The sequence below is a fragment of the Mugil cephalus genome, chromosome 11 (assembly GCF_022458985.1).
Source record: "Mugil cephalus isolate CIBA_MC_2020 chromosome 11, CIBA_Mcephalus_1.1, whole genome shotgun sequence".
NCBI lineage: Eukaryota > Metazoa > Chordata > Actinopteri > Mugiliformes > Mugilidae > Mugil > Mugil cephalus.
This window is the reverse complement of record NC_061780.1, coordinates 18,836,954-18,858,833: the sequence shown is the minus strand read 5'-3', so window position 1 is coordinate 18,858,833 and position 21,880 is coordinate 18,836,954. Positions and strand designations below refer to the sequence as shown.

General features: G+C 44.4%; 1 protein-coding gene across 1 annotated transcript in view; it reads left to right on the top strand.

Moving 5' to 3' along the window:
* Positions 1-21,880, top strand: part of rspo2 (R-spondin 2) — a 56,977-nt gene that overhangs the window by 10,299 nt on the left and 24,798 nt on the right. Inside the window, exon 4 of the mRNA XM_047597635.1 lies at positions 13,300-13,488. Coding sequence (XP_047453591.1) covers positions 13,300-13,488 — 189 coding nt within the window. The remainder of the gene's footprint in view (positions 1-13,299; positions 13,489-21,880) is intronic.

Here is a 21,880-nt window from a genome sequence, read left to right as displayed (position 1 = left end):
TCTGAACTCTCAGTGCTTTGTCTATTTGATAAATTTTATGTTTTTTTTAGGGCTGATCAGTAGAATTAATCATGATTTGTATAGTTAATGCACGTTATTGCAAATGTATCGCTTTTTTTGTTTTACTGTAAACTTTTCAGGCCCCGCTAAGTTCATAACCCTAACCCTAACCCTAACCCTGCTTTCCCTTCTTCTTTTGTATTGTTTGGTATATTGTGGCGGTTTTGACGCTACAGGTCTTATTACTGCCCTCTGCTGGGTAAAATGTGCCTTAAGCACTTAAATAGTGTTGAGGAGGTGGTTCGTTCCAACTTCCTGGTTGGTTGTTTCGGTTGGGTTGCACGAGTGAAATAGATAGAGGTTACAAATGAGAGTAAGATGTGCAAAGAATCAGTAGATGCTGATGCTTTCATGCTGCGGAATGGATTTACTGATTTACTTCCAGTCAACAGAAGCCAGCTAAACACCTACAGAAATGTAATAGCAACCACTACACCCATATCCAATGTCAAACCAGTCCAATCTCCGCACTGGATATTAGTTTCTGTTCACCTGCCACTGTGCAGTACGAGATTCAATTTGTTCCCCTAAAGAAATTTCTCCTCCAGAACGGGCCGGCCCCCGCGCACTGTAATACAGTGCATGTTGTGTTGCGCTGCGGTTGTGGTTCTCTTTTAGCTGTTGTCTGCGCCGAGGCGAAGCCCACGCCTTTGTGCTTTCCTCTGGCCGCACGCCATGCAGGCTCGGCACCGAACTCCGCACGCACGCAAACGTAGTTGTAAGAAAAGAGAGAGTGGAAGCCTAATTGTGAGAGAAATGTGCAAGCCGTGTTCCGATTTGAACGCAGCACATTTTTATGCTGCGCTTCGTCAAAGAACGCATCAATTGTGGTGGCCGCCTTCGTATTTTCTTTTCCCCCCGTTAGGCTTTCTCACTAATCATGTTTTAGGACCCAGACAATGAAACACGACTGTGGTAGAGACAAATGCACAAAAGACAGAAAAGTATAAAGCTTTAAAAGAAAAAGAGAGGTCCATTAACATTTCTCAGATTCCTTCACTCTTTTCCCCCTTCTTGTTATGCACTTGTATTACATCTTGGCTGACTTCTCCTTAACTGGATATTATTTTATTTGGACTGGGTCCAGGTCTCAGGAGCAGCGGCCTTAGCTGTGTAAACAGCTGTCACCAGCAGGAGTCATAACTAATTGGTATCTGTAGGCAGGGGTCACATGTAGTTTATATGTTTACCAGCTAATGGCTTCAGAGATGGTACTGCCCTGGTGCGGTAATGAACACAAGTGAAGTGTAATGGACAGTATGGGGCTGGTTAGCATCAACAACCAGGGGGAGCGCATACATACACTACCAGTCAAAAGTTTGGACACACACTCTCAGTTCATTGAGAAAGTGGGAGGAGTGTAGTCTGTGAAGACCTTACATAACTTCATGTTAAGGGTTATTTTTGGAGAACGAGAGATTGCATCTGAGATTTTGTTTCCCCTGACTATTTAGACAAGAGTAGACAACTCCCATGGCTGAGACATTGGCGGCGCAACCGGCACCTTGAAGGGCCGTTGCAACAGTGGCCAATGCATGCCAGCCGGATTGGTTGCTCATTCGTAGCTGTAAACACTGCGGCGTGTAGGCACAAGACGCCTGCAGCACGACGTGTCTCATGCCTCCGTGTAATGATACGCTTGATGAACCCATGCCACCCAGAGATTCAGTATGCAAGTAATTATTGGAGGGGCAGCGGATAACACTCAGATGCGGAAAGGATATTGTTTTCGCGCATATTGCTTTACATATGAGTTCCATTTTGGCAGTGGCGCACGCTCTCATCCTTCATACTTAGCTGAAGCATTTGAACTGCGGAGAGGAACGCGTACTCCCGAAAGGGCCGAGGGTGGCCTTCGAGAGCCAACGCAGGCCGGTTCCTGTTAAGGAACCCGGCCCGTGCCAGCCATTGAGGTGCAACTTAGGGGTGAAGTGAGAACACGAGGCCAGATGTGACCCAGGCACCTGCTGCAGCATTTACGTCTAAACAAACTGTATATCACAGGGCTGCGAAATACCTCAAATGAACTTCTCTGGAAAGCCTTTCTCTTGCGTGTGTGCCTGCGCTCAAGTTATGAATCAAGACACCCGTTATGTCTTAAAACCGCTTAACAACTGCTGCGCGCGGAGAGGCGTGGAGGCAGGTTGTAGCCTCAGTAAAAAAAAAACTTTATCATTCCAAGATTCAACACTGAAACGATCCAGTGATTGCTTAGGCCATTTCTTTAGTAGGACACAGACTTGAGTTAGCAAGGCTTTTCATGTGAAGGACCTGATGCCGCGTGGCGGGGGTGCTCCAGAACTTTGATGTTCAGGGGGTTTTTGTTTTGTTTTTTTCATGTGAAAGGGAGACCAGGTCTTTGCCATCTGTCCCCTGTGGTGTGTTCCACTTTTGACCCTGGCCGTCACCTCAGATCTCCCTGTTGGCCTCAGTGGGTGAGGAGAGAGTGAGAGGTTGTATCTTGTTAAAGGGTTAATGAGTTATGAGTCTGCAGCAGACGTTCCGCGGACAGACGCTCGTGAAGTGAATCAGAAAAAGACTTATTTTTAGTTTGTTTTTTTCTTTTCCCTTCCCGGTCTCCACTTCGTCATGATTGCGTAGGTACTGTCATTATTGCTGCCTGCCACTTGATGACTTCAGCACTATCCTAAGTGATTTTTTGCTGAGAAACACTGAGACAAACTGAGCAGCAAACAACAAATGTCAAAGCTTTTAGAGACTGGCTGAACCGCACTTTAGCTCTTGGCAGACATTGGGTGAACTTAGCTCTAACCCTAACCCATTCACTCGACTGCTGCACTCAAGATCAGTTTTTAATCTTCTGGTCCGACATTTGTGTTAAACATCCACAATTTATATTGATTCAACAATTAGAATTACTGCAGACTAATTACATACAAATTGCTTATTCAGTTTATACAGTGTAATACACGGAAATGATAAACAATAATGACAATTATTCCATTAATTAAAAGAAATATTCTCCTGCATAATAAGTTATTTTTTAAATTGATATCATTGTTACTTTTAGTGTTGAATTTAATACTAATGGAGCGATTAGAGTTTTTATCTTTGTGGTACATGTATATTAAATAGAGCATACATTTATGAAGATTTATTGCCACTGGTCAGTTTTCCCAGGCTGTGATCACTTTTTCCAGTTTAGGCTTTTACAGATTCCAGGAACCTTTCTCTTGTGATGAAAAGTAATACAACAAAATTTCGCGTTTTTTTTAAACGTTAGAGTCTGTTTCTTCTTTTTTTTTTTTTTACGTGACACCTCAGAAAGAGACGAGCATCTCCCATCTGGATCCTGCAGATACTCTCTGGCAAGTACGGAAAAGAAATCCACATCCAACTCTTTTGTTGTTCAGATGTGTGAGCTGGAAGTGGAGATGAGTTTAGTCAAGGTGATGACAAATGGTGAGGGGGAGGGTGGGCGCGGGTGAGGGCGGGAGAGAGGCAGAGGCGGCGCTACATGGGGTGCAAGTATGCCAGGCATGTCCGCCGCCTTGACTTTCCCTCGCCTGTGATGTCCTCGGTCCCCTCGTGGAAGAAAGAAAGGAAAAAAAAAAAAATCCGGCGTCATGTGTGTGTGCGAATAAACTAGACTCCCCGCACGTTGAGCTACAGGTGTGAAAATTAGGTGTGAGGTTTATGTGTTATAAATTACCAACATGTGGCCTAATCAGAGCCACTCCATCTTTTGCTCCACCCCACCTTTCCCCATCTTAGCTATTTCTTCCTTCTCTTCTGGGCTGAAAACACATTTCTCCCACAGCCCGAGAGAATTTGAGCGAGTGTAAATATTGAAATATAAAGATTCCAAATACTTTCATTTATTGCTTCTTGTACTTCATCAAGTCCCTTCTCTGCACTTAATAACTTTCTTGTGACATTGACTAATGAGGACTTTTCATGCTGATGCTGCGTCAGCTTGATTCTTCTTCTTAAGTTCACACTACGCGTCTAAGAAACATCTTCTTTTCCATATTATTAAGCATAAGTTTGCATGCATTCCCATTCCTCTCAGCCATGTTGAAATACTGGATTTTGCAAACGCTTCCTGGACAGTTGTACTAATCATTTCCAAATGCGGCGCTCATCACCTCTGGACCCACAAATAAAAGTCATAAAACGATTTATTATACACCATACAGTTTTGCAGATAAGGGCCAGTGTGTTTTTTTTTTTTTGGCACAAATTTACAAAGAGAGTAATAATTTATCCAGTTCAGTTTTCAGAAGTCCTACAAATGTCTACATGCCATCGGTTTACGTTTTTTAGACCAAATTTTTGACACCGACAAGACGTGTGACGTCCAAGAGCTCGGCCTTTTCTAACGCACCAATTCGCTTTTGTTGATACAGACGTTAGATTTTGCCTTTGTGGTGCAACACTGTAGGGCGTGAGTTTTTGGGTGACTGTCAAAATCCCTGGGGCGTTTCACGCGAACATCAACCTTTTTCTCTGAAAGAGTGAATAAAGATGGACGAGAAGAAGAAACAGGGCCTGCAAGAAACATAAACCACATGCTCGACTTGTTGCGTCTGTCCAGAGAGTGATAAAGCCCATACTCCAGAGTCATCGATTAACTCCACGCTTGAGTGCCATAAAATCCTTTTGCACCTGTGCTGACCAACTTTGGTGCGTAAAGTAATTTTCGCCACAGAGACAATGAGAGGCAGATGCTGAAGGAAGACCTGTGCCACTCGCCAGCATGTGTCTACATTTTTAAACAATGAGCGAACATACTTTTTGGGCTTATATGTGTGGAGGCAGACTCGTATCGTTTCACACAGGAGGAAAATCCCTTCCAGTTTGGGATGTTTCGTGCATTATGCTGTGACGGGAGTACGGCAATTTACACTTCTTCTTCTTTTTTTTGCCAAAACCACTTTAAAGCTGTGCTGTAAATATATAAAGCATACCACCAAAAATAAAGTGGACCAATAAATGCGGCTATTCTTAAAAGTGTAAACCCTCTTTTCTTAGGACGGTTTTCCTCCACTGGAACAAAATGTTTAACCTGATTATAGGTTCACAGCATTTCATTGCATTGTTTAAATAATTTTCACACTGACTTTGAAGAGATATTCTGTTGTTTTCGTGGCCCAGCTGGACGTTTTTATGGGACCGCAAGACGCAGCGAGGAGGCGAAGCTGTTACTTGACCACCACATCAAGGTCATTCCCTAAGTTTTTTCCCCCGCTTTTTCTTGTACGGAGTGGAGTGGAGTTTCCATGGCAATCACGTGGTGGTTATGGGTCAAGGGTTTAAGTATCCATCATTGTGTGATCAGGTCAGCTAGGTCAACTTTTTATTTCGAATTTCCTGACAGGAATTACAAGGTCTCTTTAACTTCAGGGAATCCAGATGTAGGGTTTGACCCCGGACAAGGAATTTGAGTCATAATCCATCGTACAGATATTAGCCCTTCAAAACTAACTCACAGTGGTTTGCGCTATTGACAAAATCCATTGAGCTGCTGAAGACTGGGAAGTTGTGCTTTTGTCTGGAAGATCTTCGTGACATCTCAAGGGTATAACTAACTTCATTTTTATCAACAAATTCCTCCAAACCAACTCTCTCTTCCTGGGTCTCTGTGTCGCAGGTTGCATCGTTCCCCAACCTGCAGCCAGCAGCAGTGGTGTGTCATCATTACTGTAATGGCAGCTTTTTTTTTTCAACCAGAAAGCGCAAATTCCCAGTGTTCAGCCACGCTTTGAATTCTGTCCATTGGTGAGTTACGGTAATTCAAATACTGTAAGCTCTTTTTTATCCGCACGTGGAGGTTTAGGTCTGGATTGAGAGTTCAGCTGAACAGATGGACGAAAGGTGCACCGAGTGTTTCCTGATAATCATTCAGTGTCTCTATTAGACAAGCTGCAGGGGCTGGCGCAAGATTATCAGGGCACAGTGTACTGGTTACATCTCAGAAGGGGTTTGAATGGATGGATAAGAGACAGAGACAGTGGTTCAGCATGTGTTGAACTTGTTCACTCCATGTTGCTGTAAGATTTCATGACTTTCATTCACTTGTACGCTGTTAGCATGTCAGGTGAAGAGTATATTAACATTTGGCATTATCTCGTAATTGTCACTCGCGGCCTGGCTTTAAGAGAACAGGCCTATGTTTTGAGAAGACGCTTCCATGGCTGCTTGGTCAATGTAAAGCGGGAGCCATTAAGTTTTGCACAAAGACTGGAAACAACCATGAAACACCTTTCGCCAACGCCATGTAATGGGGTGATCATGTGCTCATGTCCTGGCAGGGAGAAGTTGCTATGCTCCAGCATGTCTGTGCACCTGTATACTTTCTTCAACCTATACAATTGGTCTCGGGCCTTTCATTTAAGTTTCATTGAAATGCAATATATTTTGAATGAGGGTTTGTGGTCCAAGCAAGCTTTCTCACCTCCATACCCAACCTGTTGGGTCAGATCAAACTAAATGAGCTTGACACGACTGCTTTTATTGTGCACTTAAAAGTGGTGCTTTACTGTTGCCATTTTCCAGTTCCCTGTTTGAACCATAGCAGCCTGTTTTACCCATTTGCCCCTAAATTAACCACCACTCTTTCAAGAGAGGGTTCACGTCTCTGCACGGCCGATGGATCTGTGTCACAGGAACACTTTGGCCGAGCTAATACGTCTGACAGCAAATGTGTTTGCTCAGTCTCATGCTGCAAAATCATTATGAGCAGTGGGACTGTCCCAAATTATAAACATGTGCTTACAGTATGATCTGTTAAAGTAAACTGGGAGAAAAAAGACAAAAAAAGTAGATCTTAAACCTTACTATTTCCAGCTGGAAAAGAGTTGGAGGCAAGTCCAACATATTTTCTGCTAAATTGGAACAGAAATGCGCCTTCGGCACACAGGCCCCAATGTACCCCCCCTCTCTCGCCGCTTCTGTTTCTTCTCTGCGAATTTCGAGCTAAGTGCCACTTCCACATCCATGACAAATAAAGTCACGGGACTGAAAATCTCGTGGTTTAATGTAATTTTCCATGTAGCAGCTTTTAACGAGCATGAACAAGACGTTACAGCGGCTGGTGAACTCTGGGTGTGAGGGCTGACGCTGTTGCAGCCATGGAGCGTAAGCCTGGATAGTTATGTGGTTTGAGGAGATCCAGAACGTGGGTGCTGTGCTCCAAACGCTTTTGGGCTGCAGTGCCCTGTGTCTGCCCTTTCCCTATCCCTTGGCTTTCTCTTTTTCCTCTTAAGTGGAGCACCAGTAAGCTTAAACCATCATTTAAGGGAAACAAGTGAGGTGGACAATAAACAATAATTGTCCCAGTGCCACGAGGAAAGCATGTAATTCTGCTCGCGAATGTGATGCTTTCCACATGAGAGCACAAATCTTCTTGACTTGCCGCCGCTCCGAAAGTTTTTCCATCGCTGCCTCTCGGGCCGTATGACATTTATGGATAATATATACGTAGTGAATGACTTGTCTGTCGGGTCACCTGACGACACCACGCTCCGTCCTATGTGCTGTACTGTAAGTGTCTTCACCCAAACAATGGACAGTGTGCCTGCTGGATAGTTGCTTTCACAGCCTGCGTTATTAGATTTACATGCCAGGGGCCCTCGGAGAAATGGAGGACAACTGCGAGAATAGGCAGAGTTGTGTTTTAATATAGGCTCATGTCTTCCATTTGCTGCGTTTGGAATTCTCTGCTGCACTATGACATTGACGGTTAGTCTGGATGCGCTCTTTCCCACCACACGGTCGTGTTTTCTAGTCAGCGGTGGGTTTAAAAGACTATGACGAGGACATCTTCTGTTTGTATTTTCCATCTGTGCTTTTTTATCTTCAAACGTCTGCGATATAAAGGTTTATAAAGCACACGTTTGCAGCCACAATGGATCCAATGTGTTTTATTGCCTGCAGAAGACCCACATTAGTGAAGCCATACATGAGAATGTCTTCTTGTTCTCCACCTTAATTCCAAGGCTCTAAAAAAAACACAAAAATTATGTGCAATTTGCCCTGTTAGGGTTTCGGGTTGCACAAATTTGGAATGGGTCAATGTGAATGATTTCATGGGTAGCGGTAGGTGAGTGGAAGGCAGGAAGTTAGCCGGCCGTGGGTGGAACCCCGTGTATACGCAGAGGGTTTTGGCAGCTCCGAGCGCAGTCTGTCACGCTTGTTTTGGACTCATAAAAACGTACCTGAGACGGAGTTTGGGTTTCTGCTTGATCTCACTGCAGCCTTAATTGCTCTTGAGCTGCATTCAGAGCAAACCTCCCAGCGAGCCCGAGGCTGCAAACGAGAGAGCTGCCGCGCTCCAAACATGCCGTCATTCCTCATGTTGGGGCTCTGACTGTTTCGCATGAATGACCGAGCAGAACTTCACCTGAACAACGTAGATAGTTATCAATGAAAACTGTGTAGTATTGATTTCATGGCCTCGTTCATGACTTTTGAATTTGCTGAATGCGTTTCAAAGAACCTGGATTTAATTTTGAAGGACCGGTTTAGCATTTAGGGAAGTACACTTGTTCACTGTCTTGCAAAAAGCTAGACCGTTTATGTGTCACAGAGCTAGCATCTGCCATCCCAACCATAAACTTGGAGGAAACTGCTAAAGAACATAGGTGCGTCAGTATCTCTCAGTTACCGTGAAATGGGACACAAGTTTGTTCTTTGTTCCTCAACTGAGACAGAAGATGATGCACAAATATTTTAACCTTCCAGAGCTATGTATCTTGGTTAGCAATTTTTACACCAAATATTTCATAACCTATATCTTTACCTTTTTCTGTGCTATATCCAAGTCCTTCTAGATTCCTATGTTGCATCACCAAACTGACGCAGTTTCAAGGTTTTCCAGTGGCCCAAAATTATACCAGTCTAATCAGGTCAAGTAGTCTTATTTTGGGGAGGGGGGCCTGTGTGTCACTATCCAAAACTAGGTTACAATAATAACTGAGTGTCAGCACTGCAGAGCGTTTTTCAGTACAGCGATGATATTAGTTAGTCAGAAGTTAATTCAGCAGCTGTTTTGGAGCCACAAGGGAGACCTACGCAATATTAGGAAGGTGGTCGTAATGTTATGCCTGATCGCCATATATAAACCAACATTTCAAAGCGGTTTTGTTTCCCTTTGTTGTACAACAGTCTTATGCTAAAGCTGCTTCTTCAACATGCACGCACGATACGTAAATTCCGCTTTTCCTCCCTTTGGAATCACCACTATCAACGCGGATTACTGATGGCTGAGAAAGAAGATATGTGAGGGGTCCTTCATGTGGTTCACGTACAAGAGCAGCAGCAGCAGCTTTGCAGCAGCCCTCTGCTTTGTAGACATGACACACTGAGACACTTATTGAGTCTTTATGTTAAAAAGGCTTTGTGGAGGCCTTTTCGGCGATGATCATATGGACTCTGGCCTTTGTAAATACAATACTTGACGCCCCGAAGAATCCTCACTTGGCTGTCAGAAGTGGGAACTGCGGATGCGTTTTGTTTCACGAAACATCGCTCTGGCTGAAACCGTAAACGACATGAGTTTATCATGCACAGGGAGTGGCATTTGCTAACGATTTGCGCCCGTCTCAAGTCCCAGGACACGCATGTTAAACCTGGTATCCATAATCTCACAGTGGCCACTTTCCATGCAGCGCTTCTACGTGTCTGGGTCACTACGGTTTCAGTGTGACTGACAGAAGAAACACTAGAGGAGCCGAGGCATGACGTGATTTGTGGGGGGAAAGCGGAGCCAGAGAGGGCCGTCGAACATGTGTCAAAACACACGGTTAGCATTTGGATGGACTTGGTTTCAGTGGACGTGCTGTCTGAGGACGGGAAAAACAATATGCAGGACAAAGACCGCATCCACAGCTTGGAACGTATTTCGCAGCAAACTGAACATACAGCTTTATGTTCCTGCCAAATTAGGTTAAAGTGCCAATCTGTCACCATCTATTGCTACACAGCGTTGACTTAGCCTATAGCCCCTGAATGAAAGGAAACAGGGTGCCTGTGGGGACATTTGAGGGGAGAGTGCCATATTAAGTTAATGCTAATGTAATCTCTATAAGCAATTCTCTTAATATAAACTGTCATTAGAAGATTCAGAGATTGCCACTAACACACAGTCAATATTTCCAATCGTGGCAGCTGTGCATTAAAGGCATTAAACCTGGCTATAAAGCAAGACAATGGCCTGGACGTGTTTTTTTTTTCTTCATCATTTTTGGCAGCGGATCAGTTTGAAATATTGCGAGAAGTGATGGAACAAGAAGAAACCAGCCCCAGTGAGCTGTTAGATGAAGAACTGCAGGCGACCAGCTGCGCGCCTCCAATCCCTGAGCCGTGTATCCGACCCCTTTCAGTCTGGCCCTCTGTTCACAGACTCACGCTGCGTGCAGCGTAAAATCAGAACCCAGTTGCTCACAGAATGTTGGAAAAAGGAAAACAATTGCATTGTGTTTTTATTGAAATGTGGGCTGTTGTTTTAAACCACACCACTGCAACCAGAAACTGCAGGTGTTGCCAGAAGAACCAGGACTTAAATCATAAAGATTTAAGTTGCAGTGATTTATATATAAAGACTTCACTTACTCATTTCCCACTGATTGTCTCTTCTTCCAATCTAAAAAAAAAAAAAATCTGATTCATACAAATGGCTGTTTTCTTTAAGAATGGCTAAAACCTGCTGGCAGCAGACAGATTGATGTAAAGTGCGCTAGACATTTTGCCGGTAGTGTGGGATGTGAGTTGGACGGCGCTGCTCCAGACACTGTGAATTGTGGCCTCTTTCCTGACATACCTGTGGCCTGAACCTCCAAACCTTTCCACAGGCACACTCGCAAGCTAATCTCTCAAGATCAGCACCAAAACAGTTTCTCCCCACCGCGTAGCGTACAGCCTCTCTTCTTTCTCTTCTTTTTTTCCCCCCCTCGTCGTACAGTAATTCCAGGATGTGGGCGACGCATCCAAACGCCGTGTGGTTATGTTATTGTCAATCAGCGTGCATTGCGAGATTAGCAACCAGCAAAACAAATGTTTGACAACAAAGAGGGGAGTTGGAGTGTTGAGCCAGGCTCATGAAGAGCCTTTTCAGTGACTGTAATTTCTTTGTTGATTGATCAGCCAGTGAGATGACCACATTCCCAGATCTTTCGTTCTTGTTAGGATAGTGTCGTTAGCGGGCTGTCAATAGTTACAGAATTGAGCCCATTCAAAATGGGCCGGAGAAATAAGCTTTCCAGCCTCACAGTTCCTTACTTTTTGCCAAGTTGGCTTTCCCTTCCCGTCCGGGTTGCGTTCGACTTTGGCGAGGGCGGCCGGGAGCAAATGTGACCGAGTTAATGTGAATGTCAGTTTGCTGTAAACACATCCAGTCTGTGTATTCTACAGAAATATATGGTTGAGTATTGAGGTTTGGTCTGATGTTGCAGTTTAGTTTTACGGAATGGAAGGTTTGACAAGATGAAATGTGAGACACTTGTGAGAAATCTGACTGCAGTGTTACCTGATGGGAAACAGGATTTATTATTTCTTTCCCGACATGACATTTAGTGTGTTAAATTTAGCACGTAACAACATATCAAAATTTAAATGCGTTGTGTCTAATGTTAACGGTTTGTGTAATGAATTTAAAAAGAATATCAGAGTCACTTGTTCTACCCTCCAAGTAGAATAAACCGACTGAGGATGCCTTTATTGAATTAGGAGACAATCTGGTTTGGAACAACTGAAAATAAGAAATAATAACATCTTAGACACTGGATTGACAGTTGAACATAGGACGCAGTTTTCCATCTGAGAATTGGAGGCTAGTTATAATTTGGGGTTTTCATTTCTCCTTCATGTCCTACCAAGCGAGTGCTGACTGGAGATGAACCATCACCAGTCTGTGTGATGAATGGACTTGGAGCTCGGATGCCGGCGCTGCCGTGATCGATGGGGTGTCGCTGTAAACCTCATCCCTAAAGACCAGCAGAGACACATTCTGATTAGCACTTAATCTTACTTCCATCCACCCGGGCTTCAGGAGAGTAAGTGCCGTTTGGCAGCGCCAGCATACCTCTTTAAAGACTGTCTCCCAACGCTCCAGCAAAAGAAATGAAAAAGATGAGTCCAAGGCAGCCACTGACATCCGCTGACTGATTTTCACATGATTACAAACTGATGCTTGCACTGGGCCCACTTAGCACTCACTTTTTGTCTGGGTGAATCTGTTCAGAGAAATCTAATACGCCGATCTATGGTCAGTAATGCAGGCATGCTCTGCTCTGTCTCTCAGGCTTTGTCCAGCTTGCTGCACGGTGTTTTATTAAGCGTTGTGGTAGGTCGCTCAGTTTGAGCGCCGCTGCTACCCGAACCCTGCTTGTGATATTTAAGACTTGGCTAAGATCAAGTGAAGTGTCTCTCGTTTGGATTCGCCCAAGGACATTTTCCTGTAAACGGGACGCTAAGGAGTTTACACTGAAAGTCACTTATTGTGGAATGGACCGTCTTTTTACTGGCTCCTTTGTCTTACGCAGGCAACTCGAGCCCCGGCCAGAGCCACTGTGGTTTTGGGGGCTTTCATCGGCTGTCTCAACACAATCGTTTAGGAGGCCAGTTCTGACCAGAATTAATGCAATATTCACATTCATAACCAATCAGCGTTCGAACGTTGAGAGGGGAACCAGAGTTTGCATGAATGACAAATTGCTGAATTGGTCGTATTTACTGTGATTTACAGGATATCCTGATGATATATCTATCATGGGTATTTTGGTTTATTCTTGTTCTTGGGTTGTATTCTGCGGGTCAGCCCCCCCACAGTTGAGTCTGCTGCTTTTAGTTCACTCTGTCCTTGTCATCGGGTGAAGTCAGGGTCATCCGCTGACGTGTAATGATTAAATGATCTGAAAGAATTCTTCTCCTCTGTTGCTAGTACGGGATAAACAACCATTTGTATAACCGCTGTTAGTACATCTTCCGTTGAGAGTTGTAGGAAACAGCAGCACTGAGCTCACAGTTAAACAACATTCACTAACCCTCTCACACACACACTGACCCAATCTAACAGTTGATTTAGATTTAATTCCAAAAAAAAGCGGCGATCAAGACTAATTTCCGGTCTTCATATTCAGTATTGATGATTGTATTTTTTCTGTTCATTGACAATTAAAGCCTTCGTTGCTGTGAAATTGCCAAAACTAACAAATTCATGTATTGTCTGATTCGTCCCATCTCATCTGTCATATTTTGTCCTCTGTTTTCGTCCCACAGCTAGCTATGGCGCGTACCCTATCTGCAAAGGCTGCTCGGTGTGCTCCAGGGACAACGGCTGTGTAAACTGCCAGCCCAAGCTCTTCCTGTTTCTTCGGAGGGAGCGGATGAGGCAGTACGGGGAGTGTCTTCACGACTGTCCGGCCGGATACTACGGCATGCGCAGCCCGGAACTCAACATGTGCTCCAGTAAGAACCCCCCACCCCCCTTAAACTGCTCCACCACCACACATGTGCACGCTAGGCTTCACGATTTCCCATGGCGCGTGATTTATCGTCCGTTATCCAGAGTAGACGCACATACCTCCCAATTCAAAGGGCTCATCTGTTCACACAGGTGGATGTCAGCACAGAAGCCTTGTCTCAGCGGCGTCTCCCTGCGGATTTAAATATGAACGCGATACACCTGCAAACATCCTGTTGTCATGACAGTTTCTAAAGCTACGAAAACACGGGCGCAAATGCAACCAAGATGGCAAATCAAATCCATTTAGAGAACAGTGTTCTTTGGAGGTGTCATTCAATATCTTCTACAAAGGTTATTATATATGAGGATCTGGGCATGAAACTAACTTGTTTTGTCGACCGTCTGCGAGGGTTTTGGACTGAGGCTTTCACTAGACAGTGTAATTTCTTGGCAGTCAACGGTTTTCGGGGAGTTTTTTTGCCTTTGAACAGAAAGCCAGCCACAACTGAGGTGTCCAGATGCTCCACCAACAACTGCGCATTGACTTGTGTACGATGAGGAAAAACAAAGCAACAGTTACCCCGTAAATTAGCCACATATTTACAAGGAATGGAATTCTTACATTTAGTAAGAATTAGTAGTCACTGTTAAACATATCGCTCATAGGGAATGCACTTTTTTATACACCATAACTTGATACGGACCACACACTCAAAGTTATGCTTTACTATTAAGAAAATAAATCCAAACGTTAACAGTGAAAAATCAAAATGTTCTCATGATTCTTGTTAAAGAATAACACTAAACTCCAATTAATGAAACGTCTCCCTCTTCACCTCTTTGTGTAGCGCTCCGATCTCATAACCTTCGTTTAACATGGAATATGCTGTGAAAGAGAGTGGGAGAGAACCTTTATAGGTTTACGCGGAGCCCGAGGTGTTGGCTGAGTGTTTCATATGAAAACAGAGAGGAACTTGAACCCTTTTGGTTCACTGAGCCAAACTCCTGACAGACGCACTAAAATGAAGCCCCAGAGGAGGGTGTCCGGACATTTAGGCCCAATAATAGGAACATGTAGCAACCGCAGGAACAGAAAGACCTACATTCTGCTTACCCAACCTAGATGCAAATGTAGCCTCTGGCTCCGTTTGATTATGAAAATGAAAAGCACATCCAAGTTGCACTAGCCAACTTTGTATGTTAATATGCTAGATGGCCTGCTGTGTTGATATCGCTCTCCTCTGTGTGTGAGTGTTCGGTTGGAGAAAGCGTTGGCCTGGCGCAGGCTGGACGTACAACCCTTCCCACTGCCAAGGCAGCTTCATTACATCCGATATAGTGCATTGTTAGCTAACAATAGCAGTTCGTCAGCCTATTGTATTGCCGCCTTCAAATGGAATTCACAAGCTTGCGGTTACGACGAGGGAAGTTGTGTACAAAAATTACTCCAAGTTGTAACATCAGCCATAATGATGAACTGTGCCAGCTACAGTATAGGACTCAGAAGCTCAAAGGGTGTACACAACGAGATGTGGGAACACGGTCCGTGTTTGTTTTGGTCATTGGATTTTCATTTCATTTTAAAATTCAAAAATTAAAATTGAAATTCAAGTCTTGTCTTTTCGGGGCCGAGAATGGATAAACAAAACTTTAAAAACGGTCGATTTTCATTTGATGTTCCTAAAAAAAAAATCGTTAGAGAACAGAAACGGAAAAAGGGCCCATTTTTTTCATATTGTGTGACTGATTGTTTTCGTTTTCAAAGTAAGAGCACATATGAGGACTGCCCTGTGTAACAGAAGTTGCAGGACATGGATCAGTACGTTGTTTTTCGAAACAATAAAAGGGTCTCAGTGAAGAGAACATGACTGCAGAAAACCTAAGCTGCATATTTCAGGTAAAAACTAAAAATAATTACATATAATCAGGTAATAGTTACCTGCTAGCTAACATTGCTCTGATAAACGTGCATAGATTTCTGCAGGTGATAAGTCTTGTTTTGTCATGTTAAAAATCACTTCAGAGTAATGTTCTAAAGACATTTTAACCTGGGCTAAGGAAACCACATAGAGGTCATATATTTAGCTGCTCTTGCCATAAACACAGTACCGTCCTCATACATGCTAGTCTGGTTGCGAAATATGGAAAAAGGGCGCTTTTTGTTTCTGTCTTCAAATGATTTTATTTTTTGTTTTTAGAAGCAGAAAATGAAAATCGGCCAATTTTTAAAGTTTTGTTTATCCCTTCGTGACGCTGATGAAGAAAAATGCCTGGAATTTCAAATTTAATTTTTGAATTTTAAAATGAAAATCAAAATATCCTTTTCTGAAAATCCAATGACCAAAACGTACACGGACCGAACAACTTTGGTAACACAAAGTGAACGGATATCAAGGCAACATCCCGCGGGAGCGACTGATACAGTTTATTGAAATTGCATTCAAACGAAGAGTTGGCAAGGAGCTTTAGTCCCTCAAAATTCACCGTGCTGACAGCAGGCTTGTAGAGTTGGGTGAACCCAGATGGAGTGACAATAGGCAACTGGATGACTATAATGTCCACAAGCAACTGTCAGCTGAATCGAGCAAATCGATTTATATGTGGTTAAATGGTTTAGCAAGCTTTAGACTTAAAAATGAAAAAAGAAAAGGTATAATGGAAAGATGAGGCTATTGGGAATGTCAACAATTTCCTTTGACTGATTAGCCCATGAAATAACAAAGAAAACTTTGACCTCATCTAAACATCTAAACCTTATTGGATGAAAAATTTCTACTCATGGGGTTGTGTGTACCCAATTTGAAGGCAGCACATGTTCATAAATCACCTGTTTATAGTGATAAAAGCTGATTAATAGCCACTCTATAACATTTCTAATGATGTAAATCTGCATGATTTAAGTTTTGCAGAAATTTCTGCCACAGTTTAGAACGATAAAACACTTCACGCAAACTGCTGGTATCACTTGGATACCCCCCGAAAACAAAACTCCATTCTGTGCATGCTCACATACACCCACAATATGCACGTTCATCAAACCTCCCCCACATTAAAGGCAAAGTCCTAAAGGCTCCACAGTCATTTTACCCCATTTTCATAACTCACAGAAAATTGGAGGAGAAAGACATCTTGTTCGCTGGTAAAGGAAAACAAAAAAACAAAACAACTTTTACTTTAACCCTTCTATCCTAACCACTGTATCCCCACACCGGGTGAATTTTGACTTTAACAGATCCTGATGTGCGGCAAGTTAATCTGAGTCCCACTCTCTCTGCAAACTGCTCGTAGAGCAACATCTTGTATTGTCACGTAGCATCAGATCTCAGAGTGGGACCTACTTTGATGTGATCGGGGCTCCAGTCATGGCTCTCTAATCCAGTTTCCCATTTGACCCTCATTCTCAGCTGCGCTCCACGTGTCATTTTCACTAAACAGTTCATGTTCAGCCTCCCTAAACAGATATTTTATTGAGTTGGAAGGCCAGCATTTGTGAGCGGATAAAAGCAAATGGCACCCAAAGGCACGGTGGACAAATGACGGTGAGGGGATTGCTATCGCTGTGGTCAGAGCTGCTGTGCGTTCTTGGTTTTCAAAGGGGCCTGGAACATGGCATTACGTCTCTGTTATCATGAGCTTTTTAAACACAGCCTCTGAAATCACTTAAGGAGCAGCTGCTTATTATTACACCAGAGTTTGTCTGTGTGATCTTATCTCATTCAAGAATTTTTTTTGTGGAGAGCCTCTGTAAAGGAAAACAAGAGCTAGACTAGGCTTATGCAGCCAGCCGCTCGCAGGCTTGATGCTCACTTTCAGTTTTTCTGAGGGCGCTCTGGAGGAGCATGTGACACAAATAAGTGTGGATGTGGAGAAATAATGAAAACAGCTTGTAAGTAATCTAAGGGCAGTAAAATAATGTTAATGATATATAGGCTTTAAATTTAAATTTTAAATTGGGGTGACAGGTATACTTTCCTTGCAGCTATGGTCAAGCTCCCGCTCATAAATCTAGAGGTTTATGGTTTTTAGTTAAGGATTTCCTAAACACTGGTTTTGATCTCTGCAAGATTAGACCGACTAATTTTGTGGAAGAGGAGCAGGTTTAGGAAAGAGTTTAGAAAAGACCAAAACAGGCCATCTTAGCCAAATAGGGCCTCTTCATTTGTCGTCTTTACCCCACACGCCTGCCCCTTTCTCTGAACAGCTTAGAAACTGCACCTCGCATGATGAATTTTAAGTATAACGCTCACTCGTGTTTGACTCTAATATGTAGAGCCAGAAACAATGGGAACTGCACGCAACATAACATACTTGGAAGCTCATTTGCAGCTACACTTGAGCTGAATACCAAAGAGACTGAAGACATGAGGGCCAGAGATGTATGGGGCTGGTTGGTTTGCAAAATTCTGGTTGCATAATATCTTCCTGCATGACCATATATTATGTTCCTCGGCCTGTGCTTTGCTGGAGCTTCTTTCAGCAGCTAATGGACGGGTTGATATGAGCCATAAACCATGTGCAGTTACTCCACTGCTACCCACAGTGGTTCTTATCAGCCGCCCAGAAGAGGCCCCACACCAGTGTCTGTGGGTGTCAGCCCGCTGCTCTGCGGGGAAGATTTGTAGCAACGGTCACACAGTGCGCTGCTTTATGTACGGCCAAATCTGCGTGAATGCGGTGCAGTCATGCTCTTGCCTAAGTCACTTTTCATAATGCTTCACTTTTAACGTACATTCCTAAGCCAAAGCATATTCTGTCATTTTATATCGCAGGCGAGCTCTCTGCCTGAAAGAATTACGATCTGAAAGGCAACTATCAGAGTTGTCTTCTTTGAGAGGCAATGTGTTGAGAGGGTCAGCGTGAGAGCAAGGCTGCATTCATGACTTTGCGCCTTGAGGGTGTTTTAAGGACCCCCCACTGCTGTACGTGCATGCAGATGCTCTAGCCACTAACCCTGTTGCCTTACCCCACTGCTGAGGGTTTAAAGCCCCAGCTGCATTTGCTGCCAACCAACAACCGGTCTAATAAAGGCCTGAGATGTGCCTTTATCCTGGAAGTGTGGTTTAAATATCAGGGTTGATTCGGTGCCAGTCTAATGTGCCACCAGAGGGTCATCTGTCTGAAGTCAGATTTTTTTATAATTGTTAATGGTTTCATTGGGGCTCCTAGTAGTAGCTTATTGGACGTAGATCATTTAAGTGTAGCGCAAGTGGGTTGTTGGTAGGTAGGTAGACAACCGAGGGCTTTTGTAACCTTTACTACAGCACAGGCACATCTCTCTCTGTCTTTCTCGTTCTCTCTATCTCTCTCTCGTTCAAGCACTCCCTTTCTCGCTCTAATTCTAAGCTTGTGGGTATTTCCATTGCACAGTCTAACCAACAAAAAGACCAGTTGCTTTTGGCCTTTGAGCTTTACCGAGAGACATTTAATCATCACAGCTTTACTAACCGCACTTTCAGATTTGCCAGACAATACAATGGTCCCACCAAACCAAGCGCTGCTCTCAGAATATTACGGCCGGGCACAGAGTTGAGAGTCTAAAAAAACACAACGCGATTGTTAACGCTGTAGTGTGAGCGGAAGGGCTGTCTGTGGCTCGACCACCGTCTGAGGCGTGAGCTGTCTTTGTGAGCTCTGGAGCTGACTGAACGGATACAGGGGAAGAACCCGGTATATCACAGACTGTGTTTCCTGGAGTGGAGAAGCTAGGAGGACCGCTGACACATCTGCCATCCCTGATTTCTCTCTGGGAGATGCTGATTGACAGGAACACCACCCCTGCTTCACCTAGCTCCACGCCAGCGTGTGGAGGAGCACCCATGTGGAAAAAACAGCACGGAGAGAGCTGGGAAGAACATGGCAGCTCTGGCCTTTGCCATGATCTCCTGCCATCCGCAGCCCCACATGACATGGTTGGGTGGCAGCGAGCAAGCCAGAGCTTCCATGTCAGCCAAACCTGGGGCCTAGAGTAGGTCAGAGCTGTTCGACTTAGCTTGGAGACGAAGGATGGAAAAATAAGGCTTGTTTTCCCCCTCACACTGCCAGGCTTTTTTTTTTTTTTTTTTACAACATGGACTCTCCTGCTGTGCAGCATTGAGTCTGGTTAGGTTTGTGGAGGAGGCTGAGGCTCTCTTGGTAGACCGATGAGTGGTCTGACAACCATCCTCCAGCCCCGATAACGTAAAAGACCCGGTGTGGAACACAAAAGATTCATCAGTCTTCCCCGAAATGATTTAGCACTCTTTCGTTACACAGCGAGTATTCATGTCAATAAATGGAGTGGATACACATGGCGCTGTCAGCTTGTGGAGGACTAGCAGTTGACTGAAGCTGACATGAGGCTTTGAGTATTCGTGATAAAATCAGCGGGTTCCCTATCCAGACCACAGCCGAGGGACCGGCTCCTGCCAAGCATGCGCTATTAGATCACGAGTGACACTTGGTGACTCATCTCTCAACTTCAAATGCACTTGACATGCAAACCACATAGAATTCAAGAGCAAAAATCAAAACTTGTGACGACGACACGTTTAACGGTGGAACCGGTGCAACACTGACGACATCTCTTTGCCTGGAGCACTATCGACCCAGCTTTCGCAGTTACTCTCCAATCTGAAACGTAAGCCCCCCGAACACCCCCCCACCCCATCCCGTGCTCATGATATAACTCACAGCCAGAACCAGACTGGGAGATAATGATGATAATACGTTTAAGTCGCAGGAACACCGGGCCTTCAGTGGGATCCGATGACCTCATTATTTCTCATTAGTCTCCCTGAGGCACCTAGATGAAGACTTTAAAGGTGGTCCAGAGGTTAATCCCACACAGAGAATGAACCCACTCCCCTGTATCTGTTTCTGGAGCTGCCGGACAAGCTGCCTAACTGCTGACTGGTCTAGTGGTCAGCGTAGGAGCTCCTCCAGTGTCACAGATAGCCTTCACTGTCCCAGATAGCCTTTTGACTGATAACTGGACAGAGGGATAAATGTCTGTCATAGTGATCCCTTCCTACCCTCCTCGCTTTCCGATGACCTCTAACCCCGTGGCTTTTCCTCCCTGCATTCTAACTCCCATGGAGCCGCATTGATGTGTCATCCACCTCATCCATCTCGCAGAGTGACATTACTACTTATCTTCTATTTACAACACGGTTTCCTGGCATTCACGCCGTTTGCCGGACTGCGTCTGAAACTGAAACCAACGGTGATGTTTTAATCAAAAAGCTTGTCAGGCGCTACTGTTTCTGCAAGGATACAACATTCGGCACATCTGTGTTGCTCATATTTACTCTCAATAACCGAGGATTGCACAACAACCCCAGCGCTTGAGAGTACTGCCAGATGTTCTTGTTCCCTCTGTTGCTCTTTTATTTTTTGTTTGGGAGCTAAAAGTCTCTCAGGTGATGACAGGCCTGGGAAGTGTGAAGGGTAAAAGACAGCTTTGTGCTTTCCAATTAGCTTTGTGATTTATTAGCCCGCTCCCTGTATTGGGCTTGTTTTGTATCAAACCCAAGGACTGGATTCTGTTTCATCCAAACGCATTAGTCTCAGACATTCTGCACCAAAACATAACAAAATAATATCAGATGACCGAAACGGTAACACTAATATGATGTGTGAATTCGGGAAATTGCAAAAGAGAGCAGTGATTTATGGTCACTGTACCTGCACTGTTTTTGAGAACGTGGAATACAGCGCTATTGTAGAGTGGGTCTATCTCTGGCCGTATCTTATTGGTATGTGTGTGTTTGTGCACATGTGTGTGTGTGTCTCCATGGTTTGTTTAGACTGGTCGGGAAAGCGTGAGACCAGAGTGAGTGGGCAGAGGCCATACTTTAGGGTTCAAAGTAAAGCGGGGAGGGACCCCCTCGTTTTGGAGGAATGTCGAGGAGGAGGCCTGATGGTTAGCTGGAGATGGTGTAATTAAGGGGTGTGATTGTGAGAACCTTCCCTTCCCCGGGCCCTGCAAGGGTCACAGATAAAAGAGCAGCCCTCAGCCCTCGTCGCTCTCACATGTGGAAAATCACAGTAACTCAGTTAACACGGCAAGAGGAGCGCACGCGCTAATGCATGGTTGCATCCATGTCCAAGGCTCAATCAGAGGAGCAGATGACTCCGTACCTGGGAAGCCCCCTGCAAGTGGAAGAAGGCGGCAGCTGCAGGTTATAGACTGTGGTTCCCTGACACTTGGAGCTTATTGGGCAATATAGCGACATAGCGTTTCTGAGGAGCAACATAAATTAGACATCTCCAGCAGGCTCCTTCTAATCATGTGGGCCTGTACGTCGCCCTGCTGGTGTGGTTGTTGTAATTTGGCCTTGCCTGACGTGCTATTTGCAGAGAGCTTGATGACACATTGCCGTGCCTTCCTTCGTGAGCGCGGCACTGTGTGTCATG